At 36.9% G+C, this 15,383-nt stretch overlaps 2 protein-coding genes across 5 annotated transcripts in view; one reads left to right on the top strand and one right to left on the bottom strand.

The window, feature by feature from the left end:
* Positions 1-15,383, top strand: part of ERO1A (endoplasmic reticulum oxidoreductase 1 alpha) — a 52,078-nt gene that overhangs the window by 21,208 nt on the left and 15,487 nt on the right. For all 3 annotated transcript variants that reach the window (XM_070593071.1, XM_070593069.1, XM_070593068.1), the window contains exons 5-8: positions 8,496-8,572; positions 8,658-8,731; positions 12,328-12,448; positions 14,371-14,417. In XM_070593071.1, the coding sequence (XP_070449172.1) occupies positions 8,496-8,572; positions 8,658-8,731; positions 12,328-12,448; positions 14,371-14,417 (319 nt within the window). The remainder of the gene's footprint in view (positions 1-8,495; positions 8,573-8,657; positions 8,732-12,327; positions 12,449-14,370; positions 14,418-15,383) is intronic.
* Positions 1-15,383, bottom strand: part of PSMC6 (proteasome 26S subunit, ATPase 6) — a 77,634-nt gene that overhangs the window by 57,214 nt on the left and 5,037 nt on the right. Inside the window, exon 2 of one of the 2 annotated variants that reach the window (XM_070593072.1) lies at positions 12,144-12,272. The exons of the other annotated variant lie outside the window; for it this stretch is intronic. The gene's annotated coding sequence lies outside the window, so the exon portion shown is untranslated. The remainder of the gene's footprint in view (positions 1-12,143; positions 12,273-15,383) is intronic. 2 annotated transcript variants of the gene reach the window in all.

Raw genomic sequence — 15,383 nt, 5'->3', positions numbered from 1 at the left:
GATCCTGATTTCAGTGGTAGCTGGTCAGCTGCTACCCTGCCTAATATTCTCCTCTCCGGGACCCACCCAGTATTGTGGATGCTGGGCGTGGCCCCTCCGCTAATAGCAGACAGAGAGTTTTGTCTGCTGCCTGGGTGGAACTCTGGAGCTTCCCCTCTGGGGCGCGGAGCCGGCCTCTGGAGCTTCACCCAGCCCCAGTCTTCTCCGAGATCTCCGGCAATCCCTAGTCCCACGGAGCGGGCAATGGCAGCTGGGGGTCGCCCCGCCCTCTGGGATTCTCTCCGGAACTTTCCCGGAGCCGTGAATGCTGGGCGTGGCCCCTCTGCTAATGGCAGACAGAGAGTTTTGTCTGCTGCCCGGGTGGAACTCCAGAGCTTCCCCTCCGGGGTGTGGAGTCGGCCTTTGGAGCTTCACCCAGCCCCAGTCCACTCAGAGATCTCTGGCAATCCCTAGCCCCACCGTGCCGGCATTGGCAGCCGGGAGACCTCCGTACCCTCAGCGACTCTCTGTGGGACCTTCCGGGCGCCGCGAACACCAGGCGGGATCTCCCCGCCAATGGTGGGGAGAGACTCTCCCCGCGGGCCCAGGTGTGCAACTCCAAAGTTTCCCTCTGCGTTTAGGAGTAATTGCGGGGGGTTCAGGTAGGGTTCTGGTCACCTGTTTCCACCGTCGCTCCTCTGTTGTGTGCTCGCTCCTGCCGTAGATGTGTGTTGATCTTCTGGGGGGCGTCCGTTGGAAGAAAGCCGCTTGCGGGTACTAGGCTGTTCGGTCGGGGTCGGAGAGTTTTCACCTATTTCCACATCCTCCCAGAGGAAAGTCCATCCGCCTTCCAATGTATAGTCGCGTGGGTCTCTCAGACGTCCTGAGATGCTGTCTGGATATCCTTTGTTAAGCGATAAGTGTCCAAATAATTGTAGACTCGAAGGGGGCGAGACAAAGAGGACTACTCACGGCGCCATCTTGGATCCCCCTTTTCTTCTTGTTTTTTTTTTAGCACTTCCTCACTTTCTGGTGCTACTGGTATATTTCCTACTCCTAAGTCTCATTTAATCCATGTCCATTCCCCCTCCCTTTTTTTTCTTTCTTTGCCACTTATGTGTTGAAGGAGATGAGTCATTATCCTATAGAATTTCCCACATTATATATTTGTTGATTTTGTCCCTGTTATGTCATTTAACATATTTCTCTACTCTCTTTAATTTCTATAAACTGGTAGTTAGATATTAAGGCTTAATCAGATTCAGATTCGTTTTTCAGAAAAATTTTTTTATTTTCTGCTTTATTGATGTATAATTGACTAATAAATTTATAAGACATTTAGAGCATACATTGTGATTTGATATACGTTTACCTCGTGAAAGGATTTCTGCCGTCTAGTTAATTAACTCATCCATCATCTTACATATACATCTTTTTTTTTGGTGAGGACATGTACGTCCTACTCCCAGCAAATTTCAGTTGTGCAGTACACTGTTATCAACTGTAGTCACTGTGTTACACATTAGATCCTCAGACCTTATTCATCTTACAGCTGAAAGTCTGTCCCCTTTCCCAACCCCTCCCGTTTCCCGACCCCCCCAGCCTCTGGCAACCACTTTTCTACTCTCTGTTTCACTTTTTTTTTTCCACAGATTCTACATTAAGTGATACCATGCAGCATTTGTCTTTCTGTCTGACTTATTTCAGTTAACATAATGCCTCAAGGCCCATCCATCTTGGAGCAAATGGCAGGATTTCCTTCTTTCTCATGGCTTAATCATAATCCAGTGTGTGTGTGTGTATATATATATATATATATACATGCCACATCTTCTTTATCCATTCATCCATTGACAGACACTTAACTTGATCCATATCTTGGCTGTTGTGAATAATGCTGCAGCCAACATGGAGGTGCAATTGTCTCTTTGATATCTGTTCTTCATTTCTTTTGGATAGATACCCAGAAGGGGGATTCCTGGATCATATGGTTCTATTTTTAATCTTTTGAGGAACTTCCATAAACAAAAATAAACAACTTTTGTTGTCATATCCAAAAAATCATTGCCAAGACCAATTTTGGTGTTTTATGGTTTCGGGTCTTAAATTTAAGTTTTTAATCCATTTTGAGTTTATTTTTGTTTATGGTGTAAGATAGGGGTCAGTTTTATTCTTTTGCATGTGACTGTCCATGTAGTTAGATATTAAGGCTTATTAGATTCATTTTTTGATATATATTTATTGAAGTTGCTGTGCACTTACTAATCATATCAGAAGACACAATGTCTGGCTTTCTCTTTTTTTATGATGTTAAGATTGATCCGTTAGGTTTGTTATACATTCATTATAAAGTTTTACACTAGCTTTCTACCTGAAAATTTTAGTGGCTTTAATGATTATTACTTAGTTGCATTATTTCATTAGGGGCTTGAAAATGTTGATGTTCTAATTCTGTCCTCCTTTCTTTTTTTTCTTTTTTTGTGTGTCTTCTCTATTTTTATTTTATTCCTAGTATCTTAGATAGTTGTTCTGTCTCTCTTTCTATACTTAACTATTTGTTATTATTCTATAAAGACTTTTGTTGTCAACTATTGGATCCCCTGAAATGCGGTTTATACAGGACAGATGTGATAAATGCTTCATTCTTTTCCTTTGTTCATCAGTTTTCAGAATAATTATGAGTTGGTATCCCAGCACCTTCCATAGGTGCCCAGTAAGTTATTTTTAAGTAGTAGTATGAACTAAGGAGTTTTGACATATTTAATGTATTGGAATCTACTGTAGTTGTTGAGTCATTATTTCCTTTGATGCTTGAGTTATTCCGTCTTTGGCCACTAGGAGCTCCTTCAAGTTAGCACCTTGGCCTTTGAGATGATCCTGCTAGTCTGAGTAGACTTTTTACTTTCTATTATGAAAATATGTTCTAGGCCTAGTTTGTAGCTTTTTTGTGTTAGTCTTGGAATTAATCATTTTCCGAAGGAGCCCTAGTTCTTTTAGTGGGAAATGGTGTTTAGAGATTATAATCTGGGCCCAAGAGGTGCTAATTGTTACTGGGTTGTCATTGTTTCAGGGCTGTTTTGAGGGACAAATTAAATTTGTGTTTACAACGTTTTAAAATAAGCCCAGACTCTTACAATCTTTATTGCTACTGCTGTATTTCAAGCCATCATCACTTTTTGCCTGGATTATTGCAGTAGCCTCTTCAGTGATCTGCCTACTGCTACCATTGCTTCTCTCCAATCTGTTCTAAAGACAGCAGCCAGAGTGATTTTTTTAAAAAGAAGTCAGATTGTGTCTCTCCTTTGTTTAAAATCCTCCCATGTGCCCTGTCTCTCTTGGAGTAAAAACCAAGCCCTTATAGAAGAACAAGAGTAAATTGAGGACCCATATGCCAGGGTTTGCCTGGGACAGAACTGGTTTATGCCTGTTGTCTGGCATCCTGTCTAGTTTATCATTTGTCCTGAGTTTTTAATTTTTTAAATAAAATATTAACAGTTACATTAAAATAAGTTAGGATGGATTTGGTTACCAAATACTTTGTATTTCTAGCTTCCTCTGTTGTCTCTTTTCTTATTTTTGAAGTGTATGTACACTAAACAGTTCTCACTTTAACACATAGATGATAATAATAATTTGTTTTTTTTCCTGACCTTTTCTAGATGTAAATAAGCTAAACCTCTCTTTCAAAGAAAATATACTAGGTGCCTCCTGGTAAAGTAATTGCAGTCAGACACAAATAGCTAGGGACAGCTAACTCCTCGTAGTCCTGGGAAGTAGGGGGACAGCATTGATGCTGCTGTCCTGCTCATCTCTTGGAGTTGGCAGCCACTTGTGCTGTGGCCTGTGTCATACCTGGAATGTATCCTAAGCTGCCAGGCTGCCATTTGACTGGTGAATGGGAAACCTGGGAAATTATAGGTCAGGCTTATGAGAAATATGTGTGGGGAACAGAGGGTGAGGAATCCTGCGTAGAGAGACTAGTCTTCCTGAAATAGTTTTATCCTTTTTGGTATAGTGTAAATTGACACCTCATGATTATTTTACTGTTCAGTAATTTTTAAAAATTTTACAATGAATCCTTTTGGCTGAAATAACTAAGAAAGGAAAAAGGACGTGCATGTTTAATGAAAAATAAAGTATTGAATTTCCATTTCTTACGACAGTTGATGATGATATGTAACTTGCACAAAAGGTCATTGTTTACCATCTCTAAGGGCCATAGTCATATCACTGACCATGTGAAAACCAGAGCACACAGATAGGCTGACAAAGCCTGAGCATCTGCTTTGTAAGTTAGTGGCTGCTTTAAGAACACTGTATCTAAAGATGGCAACTGGACATGCGCAGCTGCAGAGGGTGCATTTACATATCCTTCTGGGATACGTGATTTTTCATTTAGGCTAAAGCACTGTTCTAAATGAAATTTTCCTGATATTTAATGTGAAAATTTTTATACATACAGTAAAGTTGAAGAATTTTCCTGTGAACATTCTTATACCCATCACCTAGATTCTACCATTAACATTTTTGTAAACTACCACATATCTGTCCATCTGTCCATCCTTCTAGCCATCCATTAAAAACATATTTTTTGGATGCATTTCAAAGTAAATTTCAAGCATTGGTACACATCCCCCTAAATATATATCACTAACTAGATATATATATATATATATATATATATATATATATGTAACTAGAAGTATGTCATTAACTAGAGTCCTTTTTGTATTTGATTGTATGTATTTTTTGTAAAAAAATGAGCATTTGCTGAAATACAGATACCTGCTAAATACGTATACCTGTGTAACTGAGGCTCTGGTTACAATATAGAACATTACCGTTACCCCAGGGTTCCTTCATACCATGTCCCAGTCAGTCCCTACCCCTTCCCCCAGAGGCAACTACTTTTCTGCACTTTTCCCATCATATATTCTAAACTAATTTTTGATTCCACGTCTTCTTGTTCACATACAAATAGTGAAGTGTCATAGCTATTAATATGTTGGCTCCAATAGCAGATCTTTGCACATAGTTAAATGATGCCATCATCAGCTGTTTCAAATAGAAAATAATTTAACTCCAAAAATTATTTTATTTTTTTCATTCAATTGATGGACTCAAAGTAAAACTTTTGGAAGTTCATTCTGTTGAAGTAAAACATTTGTCGCTATTGTGAATGCTCATATAAATTTATTTAAAGTTCAAAATTGAAGACAATATTTATTTTGTGGTGATAATACACACAAATTTTTTTTTTATTGATGTCACATTGGTTTATAGCATTATGTAAATTTCAGCTGTACATCATATTTTGGCTTCTGTGTAGACTGCATCGTATTCATCATTAAAAGTCTTGTTTCCATCCTCCACCTTACATATACACATACAAATTTTGATGAAAACAGTGTCCTGGTAAAAACAGTGTCTTTACTGAATCAAATCTGTGGGGCAGAAATGAATTTGTAGTTGGTTAAGATATACACGTAATTCATATTTGTGTCAAAACACGCTATGATATTTTACCAGTTAAGATAGAATTGGTAATTGTCAAAATATATAGGTTTTTATATTTATATGTACACTAAGTAGTGATCATAAAATTTTTGAGATGAAGGTAATTCTGAAAAAAATGCTCCTTTGGCATGGCAGGAGTACTTTGCTGTCCGTCTGCAGTCAGATTTTATGAATGTTTGAGCCTTTGAAGAACTGTTTTGTAAAACAACCTGCGTTCTTCAGTGGTATTGATCAGTTTTTAATAAATGAGTCCCCTAAGTGTTGATTGCAATTTGTTTAAAATCAGTAGAAAACCATTATTCAAAGTATCAATGAATAGAATGCTTAAAGAAAAAAACAAATTTCAGCTTTTGAAGGTTTAGCAAATTGCGATTATTATAACAAAGCTTATAAACAAAGACCTTGAAGTTTATTCCCACAAAATCTGCGAGGAATTGAACCAATTAAGTGAGGAATTTTCAAATGGTGTGCTAGATTTCATTCTGAAATTTTAGAATTGTGTTTTGGCGCATCGTCACTTGTGAGAAGACTCTCCTCTTGATGAAACTCTTATTTTTCTTGGATTAATTTATATTCTGACTGAAATTGAATGAGATTAAGAAGGCTTACAATTTTGTAGCATCTATATTTGGCAAAACATTTAAAATAATAAAAAAATAGAGAACTTATTTGATGAAATTTGTCTTACAATATTTATTGAAGAAATATACTTTGGAGTCAAAAGAATAGGATTTGTGAAAATATCTGGGCTAAAATATTTTCACATATATAGAGAGGATATTTTCTCAATTAAAAATTATGTCTTCAGGGAAGAGTCGATTGAAAGTATTGATGATTTCAAGTTGATAAACCATAAAAATTAAGTTTGAAGAAGATTATGGACAGTTTTATGAAAAATCAAAAATAATAAAATTGAAAAATATTCTTTTCAGAAAAATACCAATGACACAGTATTGAGACAGATGTGACTTATGAAGCTGATCAAGTTATTAAATAGGAATTAAGAATAGTTGTCTTGTTTAACTTATGTTTCAATATGCAGGTAATTATAATAAGGAAGTTCTTAAGTTTTTGTTTTAATATACATAGGTGTATTAATATACATAGGTATATGTAATTTTTTGAACAAATTTTGTTCATTTTTTGATTTTTTATTTTGAAATAATTTCCAACTTATAGAAAACTTGCAAAATTAGTATAAAGACATTTTTGTATACTCTTTATACAGTTTCACTAATTTTTAATATTTTGCTTTATCTGTTTTAGCATGCTTTTTCTTATATTCATATTCTTATTACTTTCTGATCCATTGGTGAGTAGGTTGACTTATCGTATCACTTTACCCCTTAATACTTAATTATGTATAAAAGAATTTTGGGGCCGGCCCTGTGGCTGGGTGATTAAGTTCGCATGCTCCCCTTCGGCAGCGCAGGGTTTTGCTGGTTTGGATCCTGGGCACGGACATGGCACTGCTCATCAGGCCATGTTGCGGCAGTGGCCCACATGCCACAACTAGAAGGACCCACAACTAAAATATAGAACTATGTACCAGGGGGCTTTGGGGAGAAAAAGCAATTAAAAAAAAAAGAATTTTATTTGTAATTTTTTAAATTTTTTTTAAAGATTGGCACCTGGGCTAACAACTGTTGCCAATCTTTTTTTTTTTTTCTGCTTTATCTCCTCCAACCCCCCCCCCCCCCCGCCGTACACAGTTGTATATCTTAGCTGCACGTCCTTCTAGTTGTGGGATGTGGGTCGCCACCTCAACATGGCCTGATGAGCAGTGCCATGTCCGCGCCCAGGATCTGAACCCTGGGCCGCCGCAGCGGAACGTGGGAAGTTAACCACTCAGCCACAGAGCCAGCCCCAAGAATTTTATTTTTGAAAATAGTTTTTTTTTTTTTTTTTTGAGGAAGATTAGCCCTGAGCTAACTACTGCCATTCCTCCTCTTTTTTTTTGCTGAGGAACACTTGCCCTGAGCTAACATCCGTGCCCATCTTCCTCTCCTTTATATGTGGGATGCCCACCACAGCATGGCTTGCCCAGCGGTGCCATGTCCACACCCGGGATCCGAACTGGCAAATCCCCGGCTGCCAAAGTGGAATGTGCGAACTTAACCACTGCGCCACCGGGCCAGCCCCTGAAGATAGTTTTTGAATTGAGCTGTCTTATAGGTTAACCAGTATAATGAAACAAAGTTCTTATTCAGTAAATAAATATTTCAAAAAATTATATCATTTCAGTTATTTTAGTGTTCTTTTTTATCCACAAAGGTGCCGTAGTCTAGACAGTCATTTGTAGGGTCATTAATAGGTGCTCAATAAATATTTGTTGAGTGATTCAATTTGTGGCTTCCTGCTTCCAAGGTTGTCTTTCAGATGTATGGTGGTGATGATTGGTGTGTTTTGAAATCTTATGATCCATGCTTGCTTCCCCTGTGCCACATACATGCCTAGCAGAATATATACACACACACACATATATAAAGTGACTTAGTGATTTTAAACAACTAAAGATATTGAAATACTTTTTATGAGACTTGGTAGGCTCCAGGGCGTTTTTAGAATCGTGGCATTTAGAGTTGAGATGGATCTTAGACACAGGTGATCTAGTCTAACCACTTATTTTATGGAAGAGAAAACTGATGCTCTTAATTAGGTCCGTCGAAAAGTGGACATTGCCTCATGACTCCTTGCCTAGTGGCTTCCTTATACCTAGAAGATTTTCTTAGTGAACTTTTTGGTAATGAGTTATCAGAACCATAATCGGTTCTTTATTTTGTGAGCATAATAGTAAACGTGTCCTCTAACAAAAACAGGGTGATGCTTTTTACTTCCTTTTTAGCTTCAAGAGGAATGTGAAGGCTTAGTTTTTTTTAAGTTTGAAGCCAAAGAGATGGTGCCAGGTATTAAAAGAACCTCAGATAACTTTCAAATTCTTTTTAAAAATTTAAAAAATGCGGTAAGTTGTCTTCTCTCGATTCCCCTTTTCATTTTAGTATTCTGAAGAAGCCAATAGTCTCATTGAAGAATGTGAACAAGCCGAACGACTTGGAGCTGTGGATGAGTCTCTGAGGTTTGATTTTTTTTTTCCCCAGTAATATTTTATGTGAAATGTTAAAAACAAAAACCAAACCACTCTTTATTTTCTTTGTTTGAAGTGAGGAAACACAGAAGGCTGTTCTTCAGTGGACCAAGCATGACGATTCCTCAGACAACTTCTGTGAAGTCGATGGTATAACATTTTTTACAGTATGCATTGTTTAAAATCATGCCTAAGAAAAAAATAATTCTTTTAAAATAATTTTTTAAAACTCAGTTTCTAACAGTTTGGCAGTTCCTCAGAAAGCTAAATATAGAATTACCGTATAATGTAACAGTTCAGCTCCTAAGTATTTACCCAAAAAGATTGAATACAGGGAAACAGATATTCGTATGCCCACATTCACAGCAGTGTTATTCACAATAGCAAAAGGGAAACAGCTAGAGTGTCCATGAATGGATGGATGAACGTGCAAAGTGTAGTCTATACATCCAACGGTGTACCGTTCAATTATAAAAAGAAATACACTTCCGACACATGCTACAACATGTATAAACCTTGAACATGTTATGCTGAATGAAATAAGCTAGACACAAAAGGACAAGTATTGTACGATTGCATTTATATGAAATAACTGGAATAGGCAAATTGGTAGAGACAGAAAGTAGATGCGAGGTTACCATGGGTTGGAGGGGGAGGAGGATGGGGAGTTATTGCTTAATGGTTATAGAGTTTCTGTTTGGGGTGAGCAAATTTTGGAAACTGTGGTGATGATTGCACAACGCTGTGAATGTAATTATTGCCACTAAATTGTACACTTAAATATGTTTAAAATGGTAAATTTTATGTTATATATATTTTACCACAATAAAAAATTTAAAAAGAAAAGTCAGTTTCTGGAAAAAATTCACCTCTTGAGTTCATCTCAAGGTAAACTATGTATCTAGTGATACATATAATTTTTGTGATATATATAGGCATTTTGCATAAATAGCTAAAATGCAGAGATTGCAAAAACCTGCTTCTGTTTTATTGAATTGTTAAATGTTTTCCTTTGTGATGATTCTCATTACTTTGGGAAGGACAATGATGAACCACCAGTTGTATCAGCTTCTTCTGAAGCTGAGGCAGAGCTGGTGCCCTGAGCATCCGGGAGCCCAGAGCCCATTAGAACTCTGGCCAAAGTGTATGGATCCTCCTGTTTGCCCTTTTCTCTCGTGTCTGTGTTTTTTCGAAACTGAATTGCGTTAGCCTTTACTTGGCTAAACAAAATCAAATCAAACTGAGTTTTAGTATCTTTCTGTGGCTCTTTTGGAGCAGATTGATGATCTTTTAAAAAAATTAGTGAAAAGGATGATGCAGATCATTATAATTACAAGCAAAAGATGAAGCCTGCAATCACTCCCAAAAACAGAGGAGGAAAAAGAGAAAGTACTTATTTTTAATTTTGTGGCTTCTTTTTGGGAAAAAAAATATATACTTTCCTTAATATAAAACATGACTGTCTTTTGGCAAATACGTATCTATAATTTTTTATTCCTAATTCTAAAATCTGAAAACTCTGAAAAATGCACATTTCCCCCCCTGAGTTTAGCATAGATTCATTCAGTGTGAATATTCATGTATTTCACTGCAGAAATATTTACCTGTTTGATTAAAGTTGCTGCCCCAGTCCCTGTTAGAGTAATATTCAATGTGTGTTGCACGTTCTGCATTACCTTTCTGAAGTCTGGGAAGCTCTGAGTCCTGAAGCACGTTTGGCTGCAGGGTGTAGGATGGGGAGCTGTGGACTTGCATCAGGATCGAGGCTAGGAAAGGAAGGGGATAAATGCTCCCCCAACGTGCTTATTTTGCTGTCTTTTCCACGAGTATTCTTTGGCCTAAACATTGCTATGTGAGAAAATATTAAACTTATACAGGAAATTCTTTTTTAGGCCTGCGGTGTTAGAGCAAGAATGGGAATACTTTAACTTCGATTACCAAAGAATCCTTTTGACATTACATGCTTACATTTGTGTAACAAGGACTGAGATGCAGTAATTGACTTTTGCGGTGGAGTTCTCTTATCTTGGGTGAATCACTTGTCTGAATATTAAAAAAAAAGATTTATAAGGAATAAATAATGTATATAAATGGTAGGTGGAGTACAGAAGGTATTTTATAAATCCTAATTAGAAATCTGAGCTTTCGTCATCTGGCAAAATATAGTAACATTTATTTTTTTATAAAGTTGGGAGAGGAGAAATATTTAGCGTAAGTAAAATTTAGAGGAAACCAATGTTTATCTCTAATTAGGCAGAATATAAAAAATTTAATCATTCTTGTTGGTTAGTTTTCTGTCCTAAAGTACTAGCTGCTGAGCATTATTTATATATTTTAAGAATTAGGGCTATTTTTAATGAATTTATTATAATTTGCTATACTGTGGCAATACCTTTAGTATTTAGTATTTAGATGAACAGAGATCTCTGCCCCTGAACTCGATGATTTCATGCAAATTTGTTTTTTAAGTTCTTATTTTTACTTTTTCTACTTATTTTCATTGCCACTTCTGCATATAGACTCAGTTATTTCTAGATGCTGTCACTGTTACTTCTAGAAGCAAATTTTCCTCTAATTTATACCTCTAATATACTGTGAATTGGGATAAAAATAACCAAGCTCAGTTTTATTTTTGTTTTTTTAAATAAGAAGTAGGTACCATTGAGAGCTTGATGGATTCTGTCATAAACACATTTCTGCTCAGATTTTTATCATCACTTTGGTTGCTTTGGTTGCTGTGCTGTTGAGTAATTTCCCAAAGCCCCTGGAGGCCCAGGGGCCATTTTTTTTTGTTTTGAAGTTATGATACGTTATACAAATATATAGAACATATGAGAAACCAGTATTCCATGAATTTTGTATATTTTTCATATATATGTAATTGACTTTTCTGTATGGTTTATCCTTTCATTTTATACTTAGCAGTCTTTGTACTGAACAGTTTTATTGGTTGCAAAATGATCTTTTAAGCTATAGTATTAATAGCACTAGTTAATGTTTATTATTTTTTTACCATCGTCTTAAGCACTTTGCACACATAAACTTATTTAAGTCTCACAGTGACACTATGGGTATCATCCCCAGTTTACAGACGATGGTGCCAAGGCACAGAGAATTTCCCGAGCTTGCCCACGGTGAGGCAGCGGGGCCTGGTCCTGAGCAGGCACTCTGGCTCCAGGGCCTGTGCTTTTAACTGCTCTGCTCTGTTGGACATTGAGGTTGCTTCTGACTTTCCCTTTTATAAATAATGCTGACACAGATGCCATCTTGCATACAACTTTGCATGTTTAGGGTTCTGTCTCTGGGACAGGTTTGTGGTGGATCTTGATGGTGGTCAGGTAAGAAGGAGTATTTGGTAACAAACAGTGTATGGTACTAATACTTTTTCATTTACTTAGTTACAGATGAATTACTTGTGGTTAATTTGGAGGGAAGTGTATAGTATATTCTTTGTCTGGATAGCTTATGAGAATTGAGTTACCATCTTCCATCAATTCTAAAATTTACATATTCCTGTTTTTTACCATTTCTAAAAGCAGGATGCTTTGCAACCAGTGTGTACCTTTAATGTATCTGTTTGTCCCTTCCTCTTTTCTCTCCTGTCCTTCTCCTGGACTGTTGTTTTAAATCCCTGAGGCGTTGTGGCGTCTTTGGTGCCTTAGAATCAGTGGAGTGCAGCGCTGTAGCCGAGCTTTGTTGTGGGAATTGAAGGAAAGAAAGATTTAATAAAACATTTTATTTTACAGACATACAGTCTCCTGATGCTGAATATGTAGATTTGCTCCTTAATCCTGAGCGCTACACGGGTTACAAGGGACCAGATGCTTGGAAGATATGGAATGTCATCTACGAAGAAAACTGTTTTAAGTATATGTCATTTTCATTTACAAATTATTGGAAGATGTAGTGATTTCTCTTTATAAACGAAATCATAATGATTTAAAAGTACAAGTCAATTTCACTTTGTTAAAGGATGTATTTGGACATAGGAACATACTTATTCATTAATACAGTTCTCCTCTGGGGAAACATGTAGACATGAGTTTCAACAAATATTTCTTTCTTCTTGAAAAGACAGAATAGTATTAGACTTTTATGGGACTATTGTAGACACTTAACAAGTGTTCCTCGAGTGGATGATAGAATGTCATTTCATAGATGTGGTCACCTAGCGCCAGAGAGGTTTATTTCATTTCCCGAGATCGTGTAGTGAGTGGCAGAGAATAGATGAGAGTATGTAACTCCTCATTCTCTTTTTGGTGCTCTATACTTCTGTTTTTGTGGCTAGAGTTATTTCACCCACTTTAAAATTAAAGTTAACTTAATCTCAGAGAATAATTGTGATAACTGGCACTTTTGAGTGCTCCCTGTACACCGCATCGTGCTAAGCGTGTTACATACATTTTCTCCTTTAGTCCCTGCAATAACCGTGTGCTGTAGTCGTCACTGAGACTGAGACTTGGAAAGGCTAAATGATTTGTCCAGTGTCAGAGATCTAGTACGTGGCAGACCCTGCTTTGCACTCTTAACCACTACAGCGGAAGCCATCAGTTTGATCCCTGGGTCACTGAGACGTGTTTCAAGTTTACCCACGTGTAAGCCTCCAGGCTCTAAACAGCGTGCTTATTGGTTTTGGGAAGAAACTTGTGTTTGTGTGTGTGTGTTGTGCTATCTCAGATTGGGGAGAATTCTGGGAAAATCTTTGGAATTCCCAGATATGGCGGTAATACGTTTCAGTTTTTATAAGTCAAATATGAGCATAAGAGATCAGCACTTATGCTTATGCCAGTAAAATGTCAGATGTTTCTTTTTTTGACTTGAAGAATTTCTCCAGTTTGGAAAGTGGAGATTTTTCATTATTTACTCATTTCTGCCATGTGTTTCATTTAAATTCTCCTGACTATTATTATGAATGTTTGGTTTACTGAGATTAGTGACTGACTTTAAAGGGTTGGTTTTTTTTTTTTTAAGGTGAACTAAAATAGAGTCCAACTGAAGCATTTGTTAGATTTTGTATTAGATTTATAGTTATTCCTTAACTAATTTATATCATGATTCCAATAATATTTCTAAAATATAAACAATATGTAAGGCACTAAATTGAATATGTTAAAATATAGCTTACATGTTCTGTTCTCAAAGGTTTCAAATTGTGCAAATTTGTAAAATTTAAATAATGGATGTTACAACAATCCCTGCAGTTACTGATGAAGGGGCATTTTGAGATTGAAAAGCATTGTAGTGACATAGTAACTCTTTTTTTTCTTACTACAAAATACCTTTTATTGAAATCATAGCAAACCTGATGGCCGCAGGGCAAATGGATGTATTGAGATCACCTAAACGGAAATAATCCACCCACACTGTTTCCCCTTTTTTATTTTAATGCCATGTTGGGTATTTATGTTTTTTGCTTATTGGACAGTTAGGAGTGCACTTTGTGCCATGTGTGCGCACACATATAAATAATACACATAAAAACAAGGTAGTGTTTCTAGGCGAAGAGCTTGACTGCTATTTTTTTTTTCTTTGTTTGAAGAAGTGATTAGGAAATGACTTTCTGGCTGCTGCAATGGGAAAAGATCAGAAACTATTATCACTCAAACAAATAACAACCACCCTCCCTTAAAGCAATTAGAGAAAACTACATATTTTATAAGCTTAGTAAAACAATTTGATTTGGGATATAATCATTAAGGGACTTTCTGAGATAATTTCACCTTTACTTAAATAATTCTGATATGATAGCAACTTAGGTATATTTTGTACTTTAATTCTTCTGTTTCTAGGCCACAGACCATTAAAAGACCTTTAAATCCTTTGGCTTCTGGTCAAGGTGAGTTGTTTATTTGCACTGTTATATTATTTGTCAGTGAACTTTGGTTACAGGGAAGAGAAAGGCCAGATAAGGGTTGGCAAGAGCATTTGAGATCTTATGTTCCTGTTTCCATAGAAGTTATACCTCATCCTTGCAGAGAAATTGCTGTTTAAAATGTTTACACTTCAGACCGGCCCCAGGGCCGAGTGGTTAAGTTTGTGTGCTCTGCTTCAACGGCCCAGGATTGCGCTGGTTCGGATCCTGGGTGTGGACATAGCACTCTCACCAGGCCATGTTGAGGCGGGGTCCCACATGCCACAGCTAGAAGGACCCACAACTGAAATATACAACTATGTGCCGGGGGGATTTGGGGAGAAAAAGCAAAAAAAAAAAAGTGAAGATTGGCACCAGTTGTTAGCTCAGGTGCCAATCTTTAAAAAAAAAAATTTACACTTCAGTAAGGAGTATTTTGTAATGAAGTTCATGGCATTAGGCCATTAGGATGAAGACTAGGTTATATATTTATTCTTCTATGCATTTTACAGAATGTGTATGTTCAGTTTTTCTACTGTTTTTACTAATTGTTTAGTTAAGTGAATATCCAAAAAACATCTGCCTCAAATCTTTCCCCAAACCTGAAATTGTTGTATGTATTGGGAGTCTGATTTCAACTTCACATGTTGAACGTTTTTCATTTTCTGCTTTCCCTCAGGCTGGCCCAAATGCTACCTTTTCCACAAACCTTCCCCTGCTTCTCCTCACTACAGGGACCTCTGTCTCCTTGTGAATTGATCTTAGGTCATGTTGTGTTTCACTCACAGCCCTTTCCACTGTCCAGCATTATTTTTCTGTTATTTATATATCCATTGATCTACCCTAGTACTTTGGACATACGGGCAGCATTTATTGGTTTCATCTTTTCCCACAGAGCCTGGCACATAATAGATGGAGTAGTTTGTTAGATAAATGACCAATGAAAATTGC

Source organism: Equus przewalskii, chromosome 25 (assembly GCF_037783145.1).
Source record: "Equus przewalskii isolate Varuska chromosome 25, EquPr2, whole genome shotgun sequence".
NCBI classification, from domain to species: domain Eukaryota; kingdom Metazoa; phylum Chordata; class Mammalia; order Perissodactyla; family Equidae; genus Equus; species Equus przewalskii.
Note: the sequence above shows the minus strand (reverse complement) of the source record. Positions and strands in the feature narration are given on the sequence as shown.